This window comes from Ovis aries, chromosome 1 (assembly GCF_016772045.2).
Source record: "Ovis aries strain OAR_USU_Benz2616 breed Rambouillet chromosome 1, ARS-UI_Ramb_v3.0, whole genome shotgun sequence".
Classification (NCBI taxonomy): Eukaryota; Metazoa; Chordata; class Mammalia; order Artiodactyla; family Bovidae; genus Ovis; species Ovis aries.
In genome coordinates, this window is record NC_056054.1 from 251,170,929 (window position 1) to 251,186,297 (window position 15,369).

The following is a 15,369-nucleotide window of genomic DNA, read 5'->3' on the forward strand; positions in this document are numbered from 1 at the left end:
TGGAAAAAGCCCTGCCCCTTCCCTGGTAGACCAATGCGTAGGCCTCCCCGGCAGTAGCCTCACTTCTCCTCCCTTTGTCTTTATTCTTTAAAATTAAATCTCTCTTACCACATAGGCAAGAAGTTCACCTGTGAACTTAGTTCCTACTTCTCTGTTCTTTGGCCACTGAATAAAGCTTGTGCTATGTCCATCTCAGCTTTGGTTTTCTTATTCATTCAGACTCAAAGGGAAAAAGAACCCTCTGGTGAGGCAGAGAGTGCAGGCCAGGCTAGGGCTGAGTAGGGTCCATACAACTTAATTTGATAACAATATCACCATCATCATTACATTTATTCAGTATTTATTGACAGTGTGTTATATGGCAGGTCACCATCTGAGGGGATATAGCAATGAGAAGCACTGATGACTTTTCCTCACTCGTGAAGTTTACGTTCTAGAGGAGAAGGCAGTCACAAAAATGAGCAAACGGACTGAGGGATTTCCTCCAAGATGTCTCCCAAAGACCCCTACTCCTTAGCGTCCACGTCCTGGTCTTACACTCACCCATGTTTCAGCAGGTTTGGCTTGTGCAATCAGTAGCATACAGCAGGAGTGACGCTATGTCACATCCACGATCAGGTTACGGAAAAGACATCAACTTCTGTCTTAGGTGCTCAGGTATTCTCTTCCTCACTTCCTCTGTGGGAAGCTGTCATGTATGTGGACACTCAGGCAGCCTGTGGAGAGGCCCACTTAACAAGGATCGAACTGAGGCCAGCTGACAACCACACAAGTGAGCTTGGAAATGGATCCTTTAGTCCACCTGAATCTTGAGATAACTGTATTCCTGGCCAGTGTGTTGAAAGCACCTTCATCTCATGAGAGATTCTGTCCAGACCTTCCAGTTAAGCTATTCCTTTATTCCTGACCCACAGAAACTTTGAGATAAATGTTTGCTTTAAGCTGCTATGAATAGGGGTAATTTGTTATGCATCAATAGGTAACTCATCAACAGACAGATGGAATAATTGCAAGTTGGAATAAGCACATACACCAATCTCGTGGTAGAGTAGATGCCCGTCCTGAGAAGTGGTATGGTCAACTGGTTAATGAAGTGGTTAATGGAGCCTGAATGCTGGTTTCAGATCCTGGATCTGCCATATACTATAATAGCAGTGTGACTGTAGCAAGTCATTTTCCTAAACTTCTCCTTTGAATTTTGTCATTTGTAAACACAATGTACTTACATTAAAGTTGTGAAGAGTCAACAGGCTGAAAAATGAGTATGCTAGCCCAGAGCCTGAAACATTTTAAGGGCTCAATTCATGCAACTATTGTTACTCTATATGGATTCTTGAGCATTTGTTATTAATATATTTGCCTGAGCTGTTTGCTGATTGTCTTTCATACTGGAAAATGGCTAATGAAGGAGAATGCTGCTGAATAAATCTGACTCAAATTTAACAAGATAATTCGGCACTGTATTGAGTACCTACTATGTGCCAGGGACAAAGCTAGGTTCTGGAAAAAGTTTAGTAAGGTATGATCCATGTCCCCAGGAGTTCAAATTCTCATGGGGAAATGCAGACCAAACGTATTAGTGTAATAAAGGATTCTAAGTCTGAAAGACTTGTAAGTCAAAGAATCTTCAAGAACTCATTACCAAATGCCACTCATATGTGGTATACTCCTTGTTGTGGGGAGCCACCTGATAGTTCTATAGCCAGGGGAGAATTTGAGAGTCAGTTTAGAAGTTTAGAAAATAGATCTAATTGCTAATATAGGCTGTAAATTCTATTGGGAAGTCAAAGCACAAAGGAAAGCAGTAAGATGAAATGAAGACAGGCTTTGGATCTCAGCTTAAATGTCACTTCTTCAGAGGGGTCTCCTGCACATAACCCTATTCTCTTCCTGCATAGCACGTATTATAATAGCATGCTTATTTGTATTTGTTCCATGTTTCTCTTCCCAACTATACTGTAAGCTCCACGTGGGAAGGAACTGCACCTGGTTTACTCACCACCACATCCATAACAGTATCACGTTGAATCTGGGATACATAACAGTTGCATAATAAGTTTCTGTAAATGAACAAATGTTAAGTGAGTGTTTGAGCTATTTGAATCCTGGTGGGTAGATGAGGCCCATAGAAGACTCTTGAGACCAGCGCAGCAGGACACTGAGCTAACGACTGAACTTGTGTGCAGAGTCCTTCCTTTGCTAGCAAAGGGAAGAGCTAGAAAGGCCTTCAGGCTCATAAGAAGGAATTCCTTTGGAGCACATGTTATAGAGCTTCCTTCCCTCTACTTGCTACATACAAAATCCAGAAGCGAATAGAGAGAGGTTGTATTGTTAGTAATTAGAAAATAATCAGTCTTTTTCTGCTTTGAAAATTGTGAAGGTTACTGGTGATCATCCATCTAGTGTCCATTTTCCTCTCAATCCTTATAGGACTCCAGTTTTACCCAGTAGCCATGCTTCCACCTTACAACCCATGTGACTCAAGGAGCACCCACCCCACTGCTAATTCCAATTATGCTAATTCCTTCTCCCTTCTGGAACTCAGGCTTAAATCATCTGTACATTTGCCAGGCAGTTCCTGGTTAGAGGCAGAGTATGTGCCTAAGTGACCTAACTGGCTCAAAAAATCAGAAGTATAGATTTCAGATGGAAAAGGAAGCATGTGGTCCTGAGTGCTCCTGGTAGACATCTGGACCAGCACTTTCATTTGAATTTGAAACTTACTATGTTTACAGCAGAACAGAGGGAAAACTCTTCCTTGACAATTTGATAAACTTGATAGCCTTTACTTTCCAATAACTTGTCCTTGATAGCTTGTTGAACCACTAAATCAACCCAGTCCAAAGTCTATGTTGCCTCTGGACGACCGTTATATGAGATAATTTTCTTATTGCTTAAGAAGACAGTTTCATTCAGTGTTCTATTTATAGCTCAAATAATCCTAATTGACCAATGATATTTGGCCTCCTACCTATAATTAAGCAGCGACGCTCAAGAAAGGGTAAATTCCCATATTACCGTGGAAAAGTCAAGAAGTGAGATTCTTTGTGTTCCAAGTGTTGAAGATGAAAATCTGCCAACCATTGCTAGTGTAAGTAGCTGAGTATGGAATGGGCAGGGGGTGGTGGTGAGGTGAGGACATGTTTCCATGGGCAGATAGACATAGAGATCAAACTCACAGTGGGTCCAGCTGCCTGGAAGAAGGCTGAGTATGGGCCTGAAAGTTGACCCCTAAAAGCTGTGACCCTGAGACCTCCTTGTGAGAGACACCGTGACTGATGCCCTCCATGGGAGATCCCTGTTGGTCATTGTGGGACCTGTTACACTACAGACCTGCATCCTTTGACCAATTGGAAGGTACAGGTTGTCAACAGTGACATCGTGTGGCTACAAGGTGCAATGACAGTGGCTGCCAGACCTCCCCTTCAGGTGTATGGCAGCTGAATTTTACCTTGGGAATTTCGGGGTCGCTTAACCTGCCGTGAGTTTTTGAAAAAGGTGGACAAGGCCCCTACTTGTAGATTCTGACTTTATTAAAGTGATCACTAGAGGATTTAGATAGTTTCCTTTCATGGAAAAAAATAGCAGTATTTGTACTCTGTGGAGTTTTTTTCTTTCGTTTTAGTTTTTACCTCTATATCAGGATGCAAGAAAGTTAGGCTTGAAAATCCCCAAACAGAAGCCTTTCCACTTTATACTTCTTTTGAAAACTCATCTATGGTTCCCCATCACCTCCAGGACAAAGTCCGAGCTCCTTAGTGCATCTGCTAAGGCCTTCTTCCTCTGACTCTCCAATGGTACAACACACTCCTCAGCTTCCTCAGGAAGCCTATTATATTGGCCAATGCTTTGGAAGTTAGATTTTTAGGGAGAGTGGATATGAGCTGTACCAAAGGAGCCCAGATTTAATTACAGAAAAAAAGAGTAAGGTTTACTGAGCACTTGTGAACTAGGCATTATAATAACGTGTTTTGTTGGAGTTATTAGCTTAATTTGCACGTGAATTTTTCCCTAAATACCCATAGGAACAGAGTAAAGGGCCAAAGTATGTGATTAAATAGTTAATCCCACTAGGGGATTGAAGGTAAAGGAAAAGTACGGGAGACTCCTGTAAGTCAGTGACCACTCAAGAAAGCTGGCTTGCTTAGCAACAAAGCCAGGTAACAGAAGCATGAGACAGGTCCCCAAAGAATAAAATGATGGTGTCGTGAGATGCATCCTGCCCAGTGAGGTCAGTAAATTAACGATTACCAGGACACACTCCTCTGCACACACTAAAAACAAAAATATAAGGGAAAGATGGCACTCTGCTGAAAGCTGAGATGATTTACCATATTTTAGAATATATTACTGTCTTTTTTCTCATTTCCATTGAGCCATGACAGTCCCAGTTTGACCATGTAGGGTCAAAATAACTCCCAGCGTCACGTGGAGGAGGAACTGATGATGGAAGCCTGATGTCTACTCAAGAATGAGGAAAAAGGTGACATTCTCCCCTTCACCACTTTTCCTTTGATTATAAAACTGTAGCCCTGTTAAGCTCTCTGAGCAGCACTCCCTTGCCCATCTTGCTCGTAATAAATCGCTTCTTGTCTATCACTTTGCCTCTGGCTGACTTTTTTCTGCACTAAGACTTAAAGAACCTTTGACCACCCCCTCCCACCCCACCCTCCTCTGCCCTTGAACACATTTCTGTGGTTTCAGTGTCTTTCCTATCTGTTTTGTTGGGGAACTCACCATTCTTCGTATGCATCTCTTTAGGTTTGTAGTGATTGGAGAAGGCAATGGCACCCCCCTCCAGTATTCTTGCCTGGAAAATCCCATGGACGGAGGAACCTGGTGGGCTGCAGTCCTTGGGGTCGCTAAGAGTAGGGCACGACTGAGCGACTTCACTTTCACTTCTCACTTTCATGCATTGGAGAAGGAAATGTCAAACCACTCCAGTGTTCTTGCCTGAAGAATCCCAGGGACGGGGGAGCCTGGTGGGCTACCGTCTATGGGGTCGCACAGAGTCGGACACGACTGAAGCGACTTAGCAGCAGCAGCAGCAGGTTTGTAGTGATAGTTCCCTACCTTGGCTTGGCTGCACACTGGAATCACCTGGGGGAGCTTTAGCAAACTATTGACCCATGGGTCTGATTCTGATATACTTGGCCAGGGGTCTGAGCATCCGTTTCAAATTTCCCCAGGTGATTCTAGTGGGCAGCCAGGGTTGAGATCCACTGGAGGAGGAAGAGTTCAGTGACCCAGGTAACCCTCCCTTTCTTTCCCGTCTGTGCCCTGCACACCTTTCTCTAATCAAGCCCACCATACTGCACCGTTAATTGCAGGGTGTATACCTATCTCGCTAAGTACACTTTGAGCATCTCCAGTCAGCCACTTTTGCATTTCGGGAGCTCAATGTCTGGCCTGATACTTCGTCGAGATTTGGAAAATGCTTAACGGGAGGATAAAATGTCATCAACACGCTTATTTGCGTCCTCCAAGCGCCAGGCACTGCAGCGCTCAGCCAAGATCCAGGGAGTGATGGAGATGGAAGTGCGCAGGCGTAGAGCCCTTCCCCCTCCTCCGCGCACTGCAGTCCACACTAAAAGTGAGCCCCGCCCCCAGTCGCGGAGCCAACCAGAGGGCGCGAGGCAGCACCCGCCTCCCCGGGCGGTCAGAGCAAATCGCTGCGGTGTTCCAGCCAGTGCAGAGGCAGATTCCTCGATGAGCTCCTGCTCGATTGGCCGACCTCCCACGGTAGGGTAACGGTCGCAGAGGCGGGGCCGGAGGCGGCTGAGCCGGCCGGGTTGAGCGCGCTGCGGGAGGTAGGCGGCGGCTGTGGAAGGTGAGCGGCGTTCTAGGTTTACGGAGGGGTCGGCCGGAGCCCCCGCCTGAGGACCCCCTACCTGAGGAACCCCGATAACTGACCTCACCTGCGCCCTGAGAGTGGTCAGACGAGCCGCCTCGGGACTGGTTGGCGCCAATTAAAATCCCAGTATAAAGGTGGAGGGGAGGAGGGTAGCCTCATAAACCTGGTTGGAGTCTGGCCTCGCCCTTTGTGGTCTTTGACTCCGCTTGTAAAAACTCAGCGCCTCAGTTTCTTTATTTGTGGAACACAGCTGATAATTCTTGCCTTACATGGTGATTGAGAAGGTTAAATGAGGCAATGAGCGTGAAGCTTGGAGTGATTTTCGGCGCGCCCTGGATTCTGGATAAGTAGGTAGTTACTCCAACTCCAAGAGTCAGTCCACCAGGACCGACCCGCTCCGCTTTTCAGTGTCAAGGTGTCTGAGGAGGTCGCCTGGTTAGTGAAGGCTAGGAATAGAAGGTGGGGGATACGTGAAAGTGTAGGTAGATGATTCTCTCTTTCTCCGTTTCATTAGGCCCATTTCAGAGTGCGGGGCTCTTTATGCAGTGTCTAATTTGATTTTTATTAAGCCCAATGAGTTGGAAATAGTTACAAGGCTAAGAGACTTGTAACACGCAGGCCAAACGGCAGTGTTTTTGTGCCACTTTATTTTCTAACCATAAGGTTAAACACTGCACGCATTATCCATGTTGGTTTCAATCCTCTGTATGAGGTTTCTGTTTTGTTTTTTTGCTTTTGGTATTGCCAAACAGACTTGAGGCTTGCCCACTCCACCTTGGGGAGGAGGTGGCTGACAAGGGAATGCCCCAGCTTCTGCTTGGAGGAGTGTTCTGACCCTTTAGGTAACCTCTCCTGGGGCAGAATGATTTGGTCTAGAGGAGATCCAGCCCTAATTTCGTTTATTTATTTGCGGTAAATTCAGTTCTTCTTAGGAAGGTTAAGTAGAGACTTTGAAAGCATTTCATGTTCCATTTATTGCAGTAAAGTGAAATATGTACTTTTGAGAAAGCTAATTACAGATTTTGATGTGACTTGACTTGAGAAAGAACAGCTACCGCCTATGCTTTATTTCCAGTTCCCCCCCCAAAAGTATTGAGAAATAAATAAATTTTGATGTATGGTGCATGTTATAGGGGCTTCAGTCTTATAAAGGGCAAGTTACCAAGGGATTTTTGGTAGACCTGGACAGTGCAAGGAGATAGAACTTTGTTTTGCTTCTCTGCATGTGTCTCTAGCCGTGTATAAATGAACTCCTACCCTGCAACTGCTATTCCTAGTCTTTAGGTGTGATATGACACTGATTAAAGCAAGCTGCAGCTTCTTTTTTGGCTTTGGGAAAGCATTGGGTCTCTTCTTCTGAGGCAAAGTTCCAGACCTGTGTCTTGTTACAGTTTGTAGTGGGGAGAAGACTGCTGCAAACCACTGGCACGTTAATTTCACAGCATGGGCCCCTGAAAAGGAGAGTGGGGTCGCAGGTGAAATTGTGATAGTTGTTCTCCCTGCCTTTTCTTTTTGTATTCAGTGGTTTTTGTCTTCTGAGAGTACTCCTGACAATGAGAATTATTGTGCCTTTGAAGCCAGAATCAGAATTGATGCTACACAATGATAGAGTTGGGCACCCAGCTAAATGTTTTAGCACAGCTGGGAGAGGAAAGATAAGTAGAAAGAAGACCCCAGTGAAGGCACCTCGTGGTGACCATCGATGTCTATTAGCAATTAATTCAGTGATTCCAGCTTCTGTTTAGTGGTTACCACCAGTACTCTAGATGCCTGCTCTGGGAATAACACAAGACCTTTCTTACTAGGAGATGAGCATTTTAAGATTTGGATCTCTTATCTTTTTGAAACGTAGATGAAGATCCAGTTTCAGACATGAGACTCACTGAGTGATCATTTCATTGAGATCAACGTGAATGACAAGGTGAAAAGTGCAAGAGGAATGTGGTATGACTGAGGTATGTCTGATGTGATGGATAACTCTCTCTGGGAATTGAGAGACCATAGAAAGGATCTACTAATTATGGAAAACTGTACATATATTTCCTTTTGATCTCCTCATAATCCTATCAGGTATTTGAAGCTCCATAAAGGAAACTGAGGCCCAGAGAGACTAAGTAAAAAGATAACACAGATAGCCGGTCACCAGTTCTCATCACCACCTCTATCCTGCTGTGTGCCAGGCACTGTTCAGTTAGTCCTTTGTATTTTAACTTTCCTAATCTTCCCAAGAACCTATGAGCTAAGTACTTTTATTATCCTCATTTTATGATAAGGAAATCGAGGCACAGAGATTATTTGTTTCTTGGTTGCATGGCAGAAGCCATGATTTAAAACCCTGCTATCTGGCTATACCAGCCTTTTGGTTAGTATTTCCTTTACTTTGGGTTTTATTGTTATTTAATAAAGTTTTTTAAATTAAATAGTGAACTTTTATTATGAAATCAAAGAGAAATGAACACACATACTGAATGTATACCTTAACAAGTTAGGTGATGATACCACCCAGGTCAGGGTAGAGAACCATGCTAAGACTGGTCTGTCCCAATTACAGCTACTTCCGTGTTCCCATTAGTAGCATTCTTCTGACTTTTACAGTAATTTACTCCTTGTGTTAAAAAAAACAGTTTTTTCCTAAATCTGTATTCTTCAGCATTATAGTGTACCTCTTGCTGATTATATTAAAAAAAATCTCTTAATCTGTAGGTTTTCCCCCATTCCTTTCTTTTCCTTATAATATGAAGAAGTTGGCTCATTTGACCTATATATCCTACAGTCTGGATTTTGCAATTTGCGTACTCATGTACAGTTGATTATGTTCCTCTGCCCTGGGTAATTCCTACACATTTGTACCTGGATCAGAGACTGAATCAGACTCGGATTCAATTCCTTTGGTAATTCTCTAGGTGGTGTTTGGCAGGATCATAGGAGATGCAGAATGTCTCATTTCTCTTTGTGTTTCCAGCATCTGTTGATACTTGATTCCTGTATCTGTTCATTGAAGGCTGCAAAATAGTGATATTCTAATTTTATCATTTCTTTTACTTGTTAGAATATTAGCCCCTCAGTTGAATATGTAGCAGTAAAATCTCTTTAGGAAAGGCAGCATAAACAATTTGTTCCATCCATTTACCAATTTTTGAGAAAATGAATTGGTTCCTTATCTTCTGAAGATGGTTCTTTTAAAAAGCCTAATATCAATATGAAGTCATAAATTTAAACATTTTATGGGTTTCAGTTCATTGCAGTTATTTTAATTATCAAAGCTAATATGCTCTCATCTTTGAGTGGGAGGAGCCTGCTTGAGCCTATCCTTTTGATATGACCCTACTAGTTTTTTTTTTTTCCTTTGGCTATTTCCTGACCAGGGATTGAACCTGTGCCCCAGCATTGGAAACAGTCTTAACCACTTTACCATCAGGGAAGTCCAGCACTGCTAATCTTTAATAACTTCCTTGTTGTCTGATATCTTGAATGAATTCTGTCCCAAATCTGAAATAATTTTTTCAAGAAACTTTTTTTTCAAAAAGAAATAGCGTTTCAAGATCATAATCTGTACTCTAGGGATCCTGAGTCAATCATGGTTTTAGGCTTTTCTGTAGACAGGTAGATATAACTATCCTAGCTCTGTCTCTGTAAACACACACGGAACTTTTCATTTGTAAAACTGAAATTCTATACCCATTAAATAACTCACCATTGCCCTGGCAGTCACCATTCTACTTTCAGTATAAGTGGAATCATACAGCATTTGTTTGTGACTAGCTAATGTACTTAAGGTTCATCCATGTTGTAACTTAGGTAAACGTTTCCTTCCTGTTTAAGGCTGAGTGGGTTTCCCTCATGACTCAGACGGTAAAGAATCCACCTGCAATGCAGGAGACCCAGGTTTGATCCCTGGGTCAGGGAGACACCCTAGGGAAGGAAACGGCTACTTACTCCAGTATTCTTGTCTGGAGAATTCCATGGACAGAGGAGCCCGGCAGGCTACAGTCCATGGGGTCACAAAGAGTTGAACACCACTGATGTGCTAACACTACACTACTACTTAAGGCTGAATAATACTCCACTGTATGGTTTATAGCATATTTTACTTTCTATTCATCTGTTGATGGAACTTGGGTTGCTTCCACCTTTTAGGTATATTTTGTGAATAATGCTGCTGTGAACATGGATGTTCAAATATCTTTTTAAGACTGTGCTTTCAGTTTGTCAAATTGCTGAATCATAATGGCATTTCTACATTTAATTTTTTGAAGAACCACCATGCTATTTTTCATAGCTATACCATTTTATATTCCTGACAGTGCACAAGGGTTTCAGTTTCTCTACATCCTCACCAGTATCTGTTATTTCTGTTTCTTTTAGCCAACCTGATGGGTTTGAGGTGGTATCTCATTGTAGTTTTGATTTGCATTTCCCTAATGGGTAATGTTGAAATATTTTCATGTGTTTATAGCCCTTTTTATATTTTCTTTAGAGAAATGTCTGTTCAGGTTCCTTGCCCATTTTTTAATCAGATTTTTTTGTTGTTAAGTTTCCGGAATTCTCTGTGTATTCTGGATTGTTTATTGTTATTTAGTTGCTAATTGTGTCTGACTCTTGCAACCCCATGGACTATAGCCCACCAGGCTCCTCTGTCCATGGGATTTCCTAGGAAAGAATACTGTAGTAGGTTGCCATTTCTTTCTCCAGGGGATCTTCCCAACTCAGGGGTCAAACCTGTGTCCCTTGTGTCTCCGGAATTGGCAGGTAAATTCTTTACCACTGAGCCACCCTGGAAGCCCCATATATTCTGGATATTAATTCCTTTTCACATAGATGATTTGTGAATATTTTCTCCCATTCCATGGATTGCCTTTTTACTCTGTTTACAGTATCTTTTGATGCACAGAAATTTAAAATTTTTGTGAAGTCCAATTTGTCTGTTTTTACATTTTGTTGCCTATGCCTTTGATGTCATATCTAAGAAATCATTGTCAAATTCAGGATTGTGAAGCTTTTACCCTGTGTTTTCTTTTAAATTTTTACAGTTTAAGCTCTTAAATTTAGGTCTTTGATCCATTTTGAGTTAATTTTTGTGTGGCCTTAAGGGTACAACTTCATTCTTTTTACAGTTTTCACAGCAGAGGAAGAGACTGACTATATCCTTTTGAAGGCTTTTTGGTGCTCCTACTGAAAACCATTCAGTAGGTTTGAGTTCAGTCGCTCAGTCGTATCCAACTCTTAGAGACCCCATGGACTGTAGCATGCCAGGCTTCCCTGTCCATCACCAACTCCTGGAGTTTATTCAGACTCATGTCCATCAAGTTAGTGATGCCATCCAACCATCTTGTCCTCTGTCGTCCCCTTCTCCTCCTGCCTTCAATCTTTCCTAGCATCAGGATCTTTTCCAATGAGTCAGTTATTCCCATCAGGTGGCCAAAGTATTGGAGTTTCAGCTTCAGCATCATATTCCAATGAATATTCAGGGTTGATTTCCTTTAGGATTGACTGGTTGGATCTCCTCTCAGTCCAAGGCACTCTAAAGAGTCTTCTCCAACACGAAAGTTCAGAAGCATCTTCGGCGCTCACATTTGACATAAATGTGAGGGATTATATCTGGGCTCTTTATTCTGTGCAAATGGTCTATGCCAACACCACTCTGTTTTGATTTATGTAGCTTTGCAAAGGAGTTTTAAATCAGGAAGCTGTACTCCCTCCAGCTTCGTTCTTTTTCAAGATTACATTCAGGTGATTCCATTCAAGCTATTCACGGTCCCTTGAGATTCCGTATGTATTTTAGGATGGTTTTTCTATTTCTGAAAAAAATGTCATTGGGATTTTGATGGGGATTATACTGAATCTGTAGATTACTTTGGTTACTATAAATGTCTTAATATTAAGTCTTATGATTCATGAATGTTGGATGTGATCCCATTTACTTATGTCTTTTTAATTTCTTTGAGCAATGTTTTGTAGCTTTCATTGTACAAGACTTTCACCTCCTTGGTTAAGTTTACTCCTATTTTTTTTCTTTGATGTCGTTGTAAATGAAGTTCTTTTATTTTCCATTTTAGGTTATTCATTGTTAGTGTATAGAAATGCAAATGGTTTTTATATGTTGATTTTCATATTCTGCTGCTTTGCTGAATTCATTTATTCTAACGTGTGTACATGCGCGCACACGTGTGTGTGTGTATTCTTTAAGGTTTTTGGTATATAAAATCGTATCATGTGCAAATAGAGATAATTTGACTTCTTTCCCAATTTGGATACCTTTTATTTCTCTTTCTTGCTTAAATGCTTGGTGAGAACTTCCATTTCTATATGGAATAAAAGTGGTGAATGTGACATCTTTGCCTTGTTCCTCGTCTTAGAGGGAAAGCTTGTAGTCTTTTACCATTGAATATGATGTTCGCTGTAGCTTTTTTGTGTATTGCTTTTGTTGAGTTGTGTGCGTGCTAGTTTGCTTCGATCATATCCTACACTTTAAGACCCCAGGCTCCTCTGTCCATGGGATTCTCCAGGCAAGAATACTGGAGTGGGTTGCCATTTCTTCCTCCAGGGGATCTTTTGTTTTGTTGAGTTAGTTTCCTTCTATTCCTAGTTGTTGAGTGTTTATCACAGAAGGTGTTTGATTTTGTAAAATGCTTTTTCTGCATCAATTGAGATGATCGTATGTTTTTTTCGTTCATTCCATTAATGTAGTGTAATACGTAATACACTGATTTCTTTTCATCTGTTGAACTATTTCATACATTCCAAGTATAAATCCCACTTGAATATGGTGTATAATCCTTTTACTATGCTGCTGGATTTGGTTTACTAATGTGTGCATGCTCAGTCGCTTAAGTCTTGTCCGACCCTTGTGAACTCATGGACTATAGCCCTCCAGGCTCCTCTGTCCATGGGATTTTTCCCGGTAAGAACACTTGCAGTGGGTTGCCATTTCCTCCTCCAGGGAATCTTCCCCACCCACTGTTCAAATCCTCGACTCCTGTGTCTCTTGCGTTGGCACTCAGATTCTTTATCATTTAGCCACCTGGGAAGCCTTTGGTTTACTAGTATTTTGCATCAGTGCTTGTAAGAGATATTACTATTTTTCTTATATTGTCTGACCTTTTAATATTAAGGTGATGCTATCCTCCAAGAATGAGTTAGGAAGTATTCCCTTGTCTAATTTTTTGGAATAGTTTGAGAAGAATTGTTAGTAGTTCTTGAGATGTTTTGGTAGAATTCCTCAGTGAAGCCAGTCGGTCCATGGGTTTTCTTTTGGGGAGAGTTTTTTGATTACTGATTTAGTCTCATTAATAGTTACAGGTGTATTGCAATTTTCTATTTCTTTGTGATTCAGTCTTGCTGGTTTTGTGTTTATAGGAATTTGTCCATTTCATTTTGGTTATCTAATTTGTTGGCATACAATTCTTCATAATATTGTTTAATACTTTTTTCTGTATAATTGGTAGTAATGTTCCCACTTTCATTTCTGATTTTAGTAATTTGCGTCTTCTCTTTTTTTCTGTTCATCAGATAAAATTTGTCATTTTTGTTGATCTTTTCAGATGTCTTTCAATGACTTTCCTTATTGCTTTCCTAGTCTCTATTTCCTTTGTTTCTGCTCTAAGTAATCTTTATTTTTTTCTTTTGCTAGTTTGGGGTTTACTTTGTTCTTTTTCTAGTTCCTTAAGTTGCAAACTTAGGTTGTTATTTTGAGATCTTTCATGTTTTTAATGTAAATCTTTATAACTCTTTAATTTCCTCCTTAGGATTGCTTTCACTGTGTCCCGTAAGTTTTGAAATATTGTGTTTTGTTTTCATTAATATCTTAAGAGTTTTCTAATTTCTCTTGTGATTTCTTCTTTCATCCATTGGTTATTTACAAATGTGTTGTCTAATTTCCATAAACTTATGAATTTTTGTTTTATTTTTTGATCTCTAACGTCATCTCTTTGTGGAGACTTAATTTGTGGTTTAACATCTAGTCTATCCTGATAATGTCCCATGTGTACTTGGAAGACTGTATTCTGTTGTTGTTGAGCGGTGTTCTGTTCTTTTTTTCTTTTTGATCAGCTTGTGGGATCTTAGTTCCATGACCAAGGATCAAACCCATGCTCCCTTCAGTGGAAGCATGGAGTCCTAAACCACTGAATTACCAGGGAATTCCCCAGAGTGTTCTTTATAAACCTCCTAGATCTGGGTGTTTTACTCTGTCACATTGTCTGTTTCATTACTTTTCTTTTGTCTGATTACTATGTATTCTTGAAAATGAGGTGTTAAAATCTCCAACTATATTGTAGAACTATTTCTTTCTTCAATTCTGTGAATTTTTACTTCACATGTTTTAGTGGTCTGTTATTAAGTGCACAAGTATTTGTTATGTATTCTAGATGTATTGAATCTTTTATTAATATGTAATGTCCTGTTTTGTCTCTAGTAGCCTTTTTTGATATAAAGTCTATTTTGTCTGTAGCTAGACTTTCTTTCTTTTTTTAAAAATTATTTTCGTGAAATACCTTTTAGCATTCTTTCACTTTCAATCTCTTTGTGTCTCTGGCTCTAAAATGGGTCTTGTTTTAGGCACATAGTTGGATTATATTTTCTTAAATGCATTCTACCAGTCTGTTAGGAGTTTGACCCTTTTACATTTAGAGTGATTACTGACAGGTAAGGGATTACTATCTGTAATTTTGCTATTTTTTTGGTAACATCTTATGACCCCCCCCCCCCCCATTTCCTATATTACTGTCTTCTTGTGTTTAGTTGATTTTTTTTTTTGGTAGCAGAATGTTTTCTTTTTCTATGTATTCTATCACTGTTTTCTTTGTGGTGACCATGAGGATTACATTTACCATTATAAAATTATAACCCTAATTTGAATGTATCGCAGCTTCACTTAAATAATGTATAAAAATTCTGCTTCTTTACAGCTCTATCCCCACCTCTTTCAGTTGTTAATGTTGCACAGTTATATCTTTATACATGTGTGCCTGAAAACAAATTAAAAATTCTAGTAAATGAGTTAGTCTCTTAAATTAGATAGAAAATGTGTGACATTACAAACCAAAGTTATAATAATATTAGCTTTAGACTAATGATTGTTTTTTAAAAAACTATCTGTTTCTTTGTAGAAAGCAAAAAGTGGAGTTACACATCTTTGTTATAATAATAGCAGCTTTTATAATTGCCTGTGTATTTACCATGCCATTTACCTTCACTGAGATATTTGGGTTTTCTTATGGCTTTGATTTACTGTCTTGGGTCCTTTTATTTCAACCAGTGGGACTCCCTTTGCCATTACTTGTAGGGCAGGTCTAGTGGTAAGGAACTCCTGAAACTTTTGTTTATCTGGAAATATCTTTATTCTGTTCTCACTTTTGAAAGATAGTTTTGCCAAACATAAGATTCTTGATTGACAGTTTCTTTCTTTCAGATAGAAATATATCATCTCAATGCCTCCTGGTCTCCAAAGTTCCTGTTAAGAAATCTGCTGGTCATCTTATTGATGATTCCTTCTATGTCATGTGTCACTTCTCCCT

The 15,369-nt window shown here is 40.4% G+C and overlaps 1 protein-coding gene across 29 annotated transcripts in view; it reads left to right on the forward strand.

The window, feature by feature from the left end:
- Positions 1-15,369, forward strand: part of CEP70 (centrosomal protein 70) — a 97,831-nt gene that overhangs the window by 10,474 nt on the left and 71,988 nt on the right. For 20 of the 29 annotated variants that reach the window (XM_012102573.4, XM_060395335.1, XM_027960011.2 and 17 more), the window contains exons 1-2: positions 5,759-5,830; positions 7,707-7,809. Coding sequence is in view for 17 of the 29 variants with exons in the window: in XM_012102560.4 (XP_011957950.1) it covers positions 7,801-7,809 (9 nt within the window). In the remaining 12 variants the exon portion in view is untranslated. Of the gene's footprint in view, positions 1-5,758; positions 6,206-7,706; positions 7,810-15,369 lie in introns of those variants that run through there. The other 9 variants (XM_060395316.1, XM_060395324.1, XM_060395330.1 and 6 more) reach the window with 4 other exon arrangements.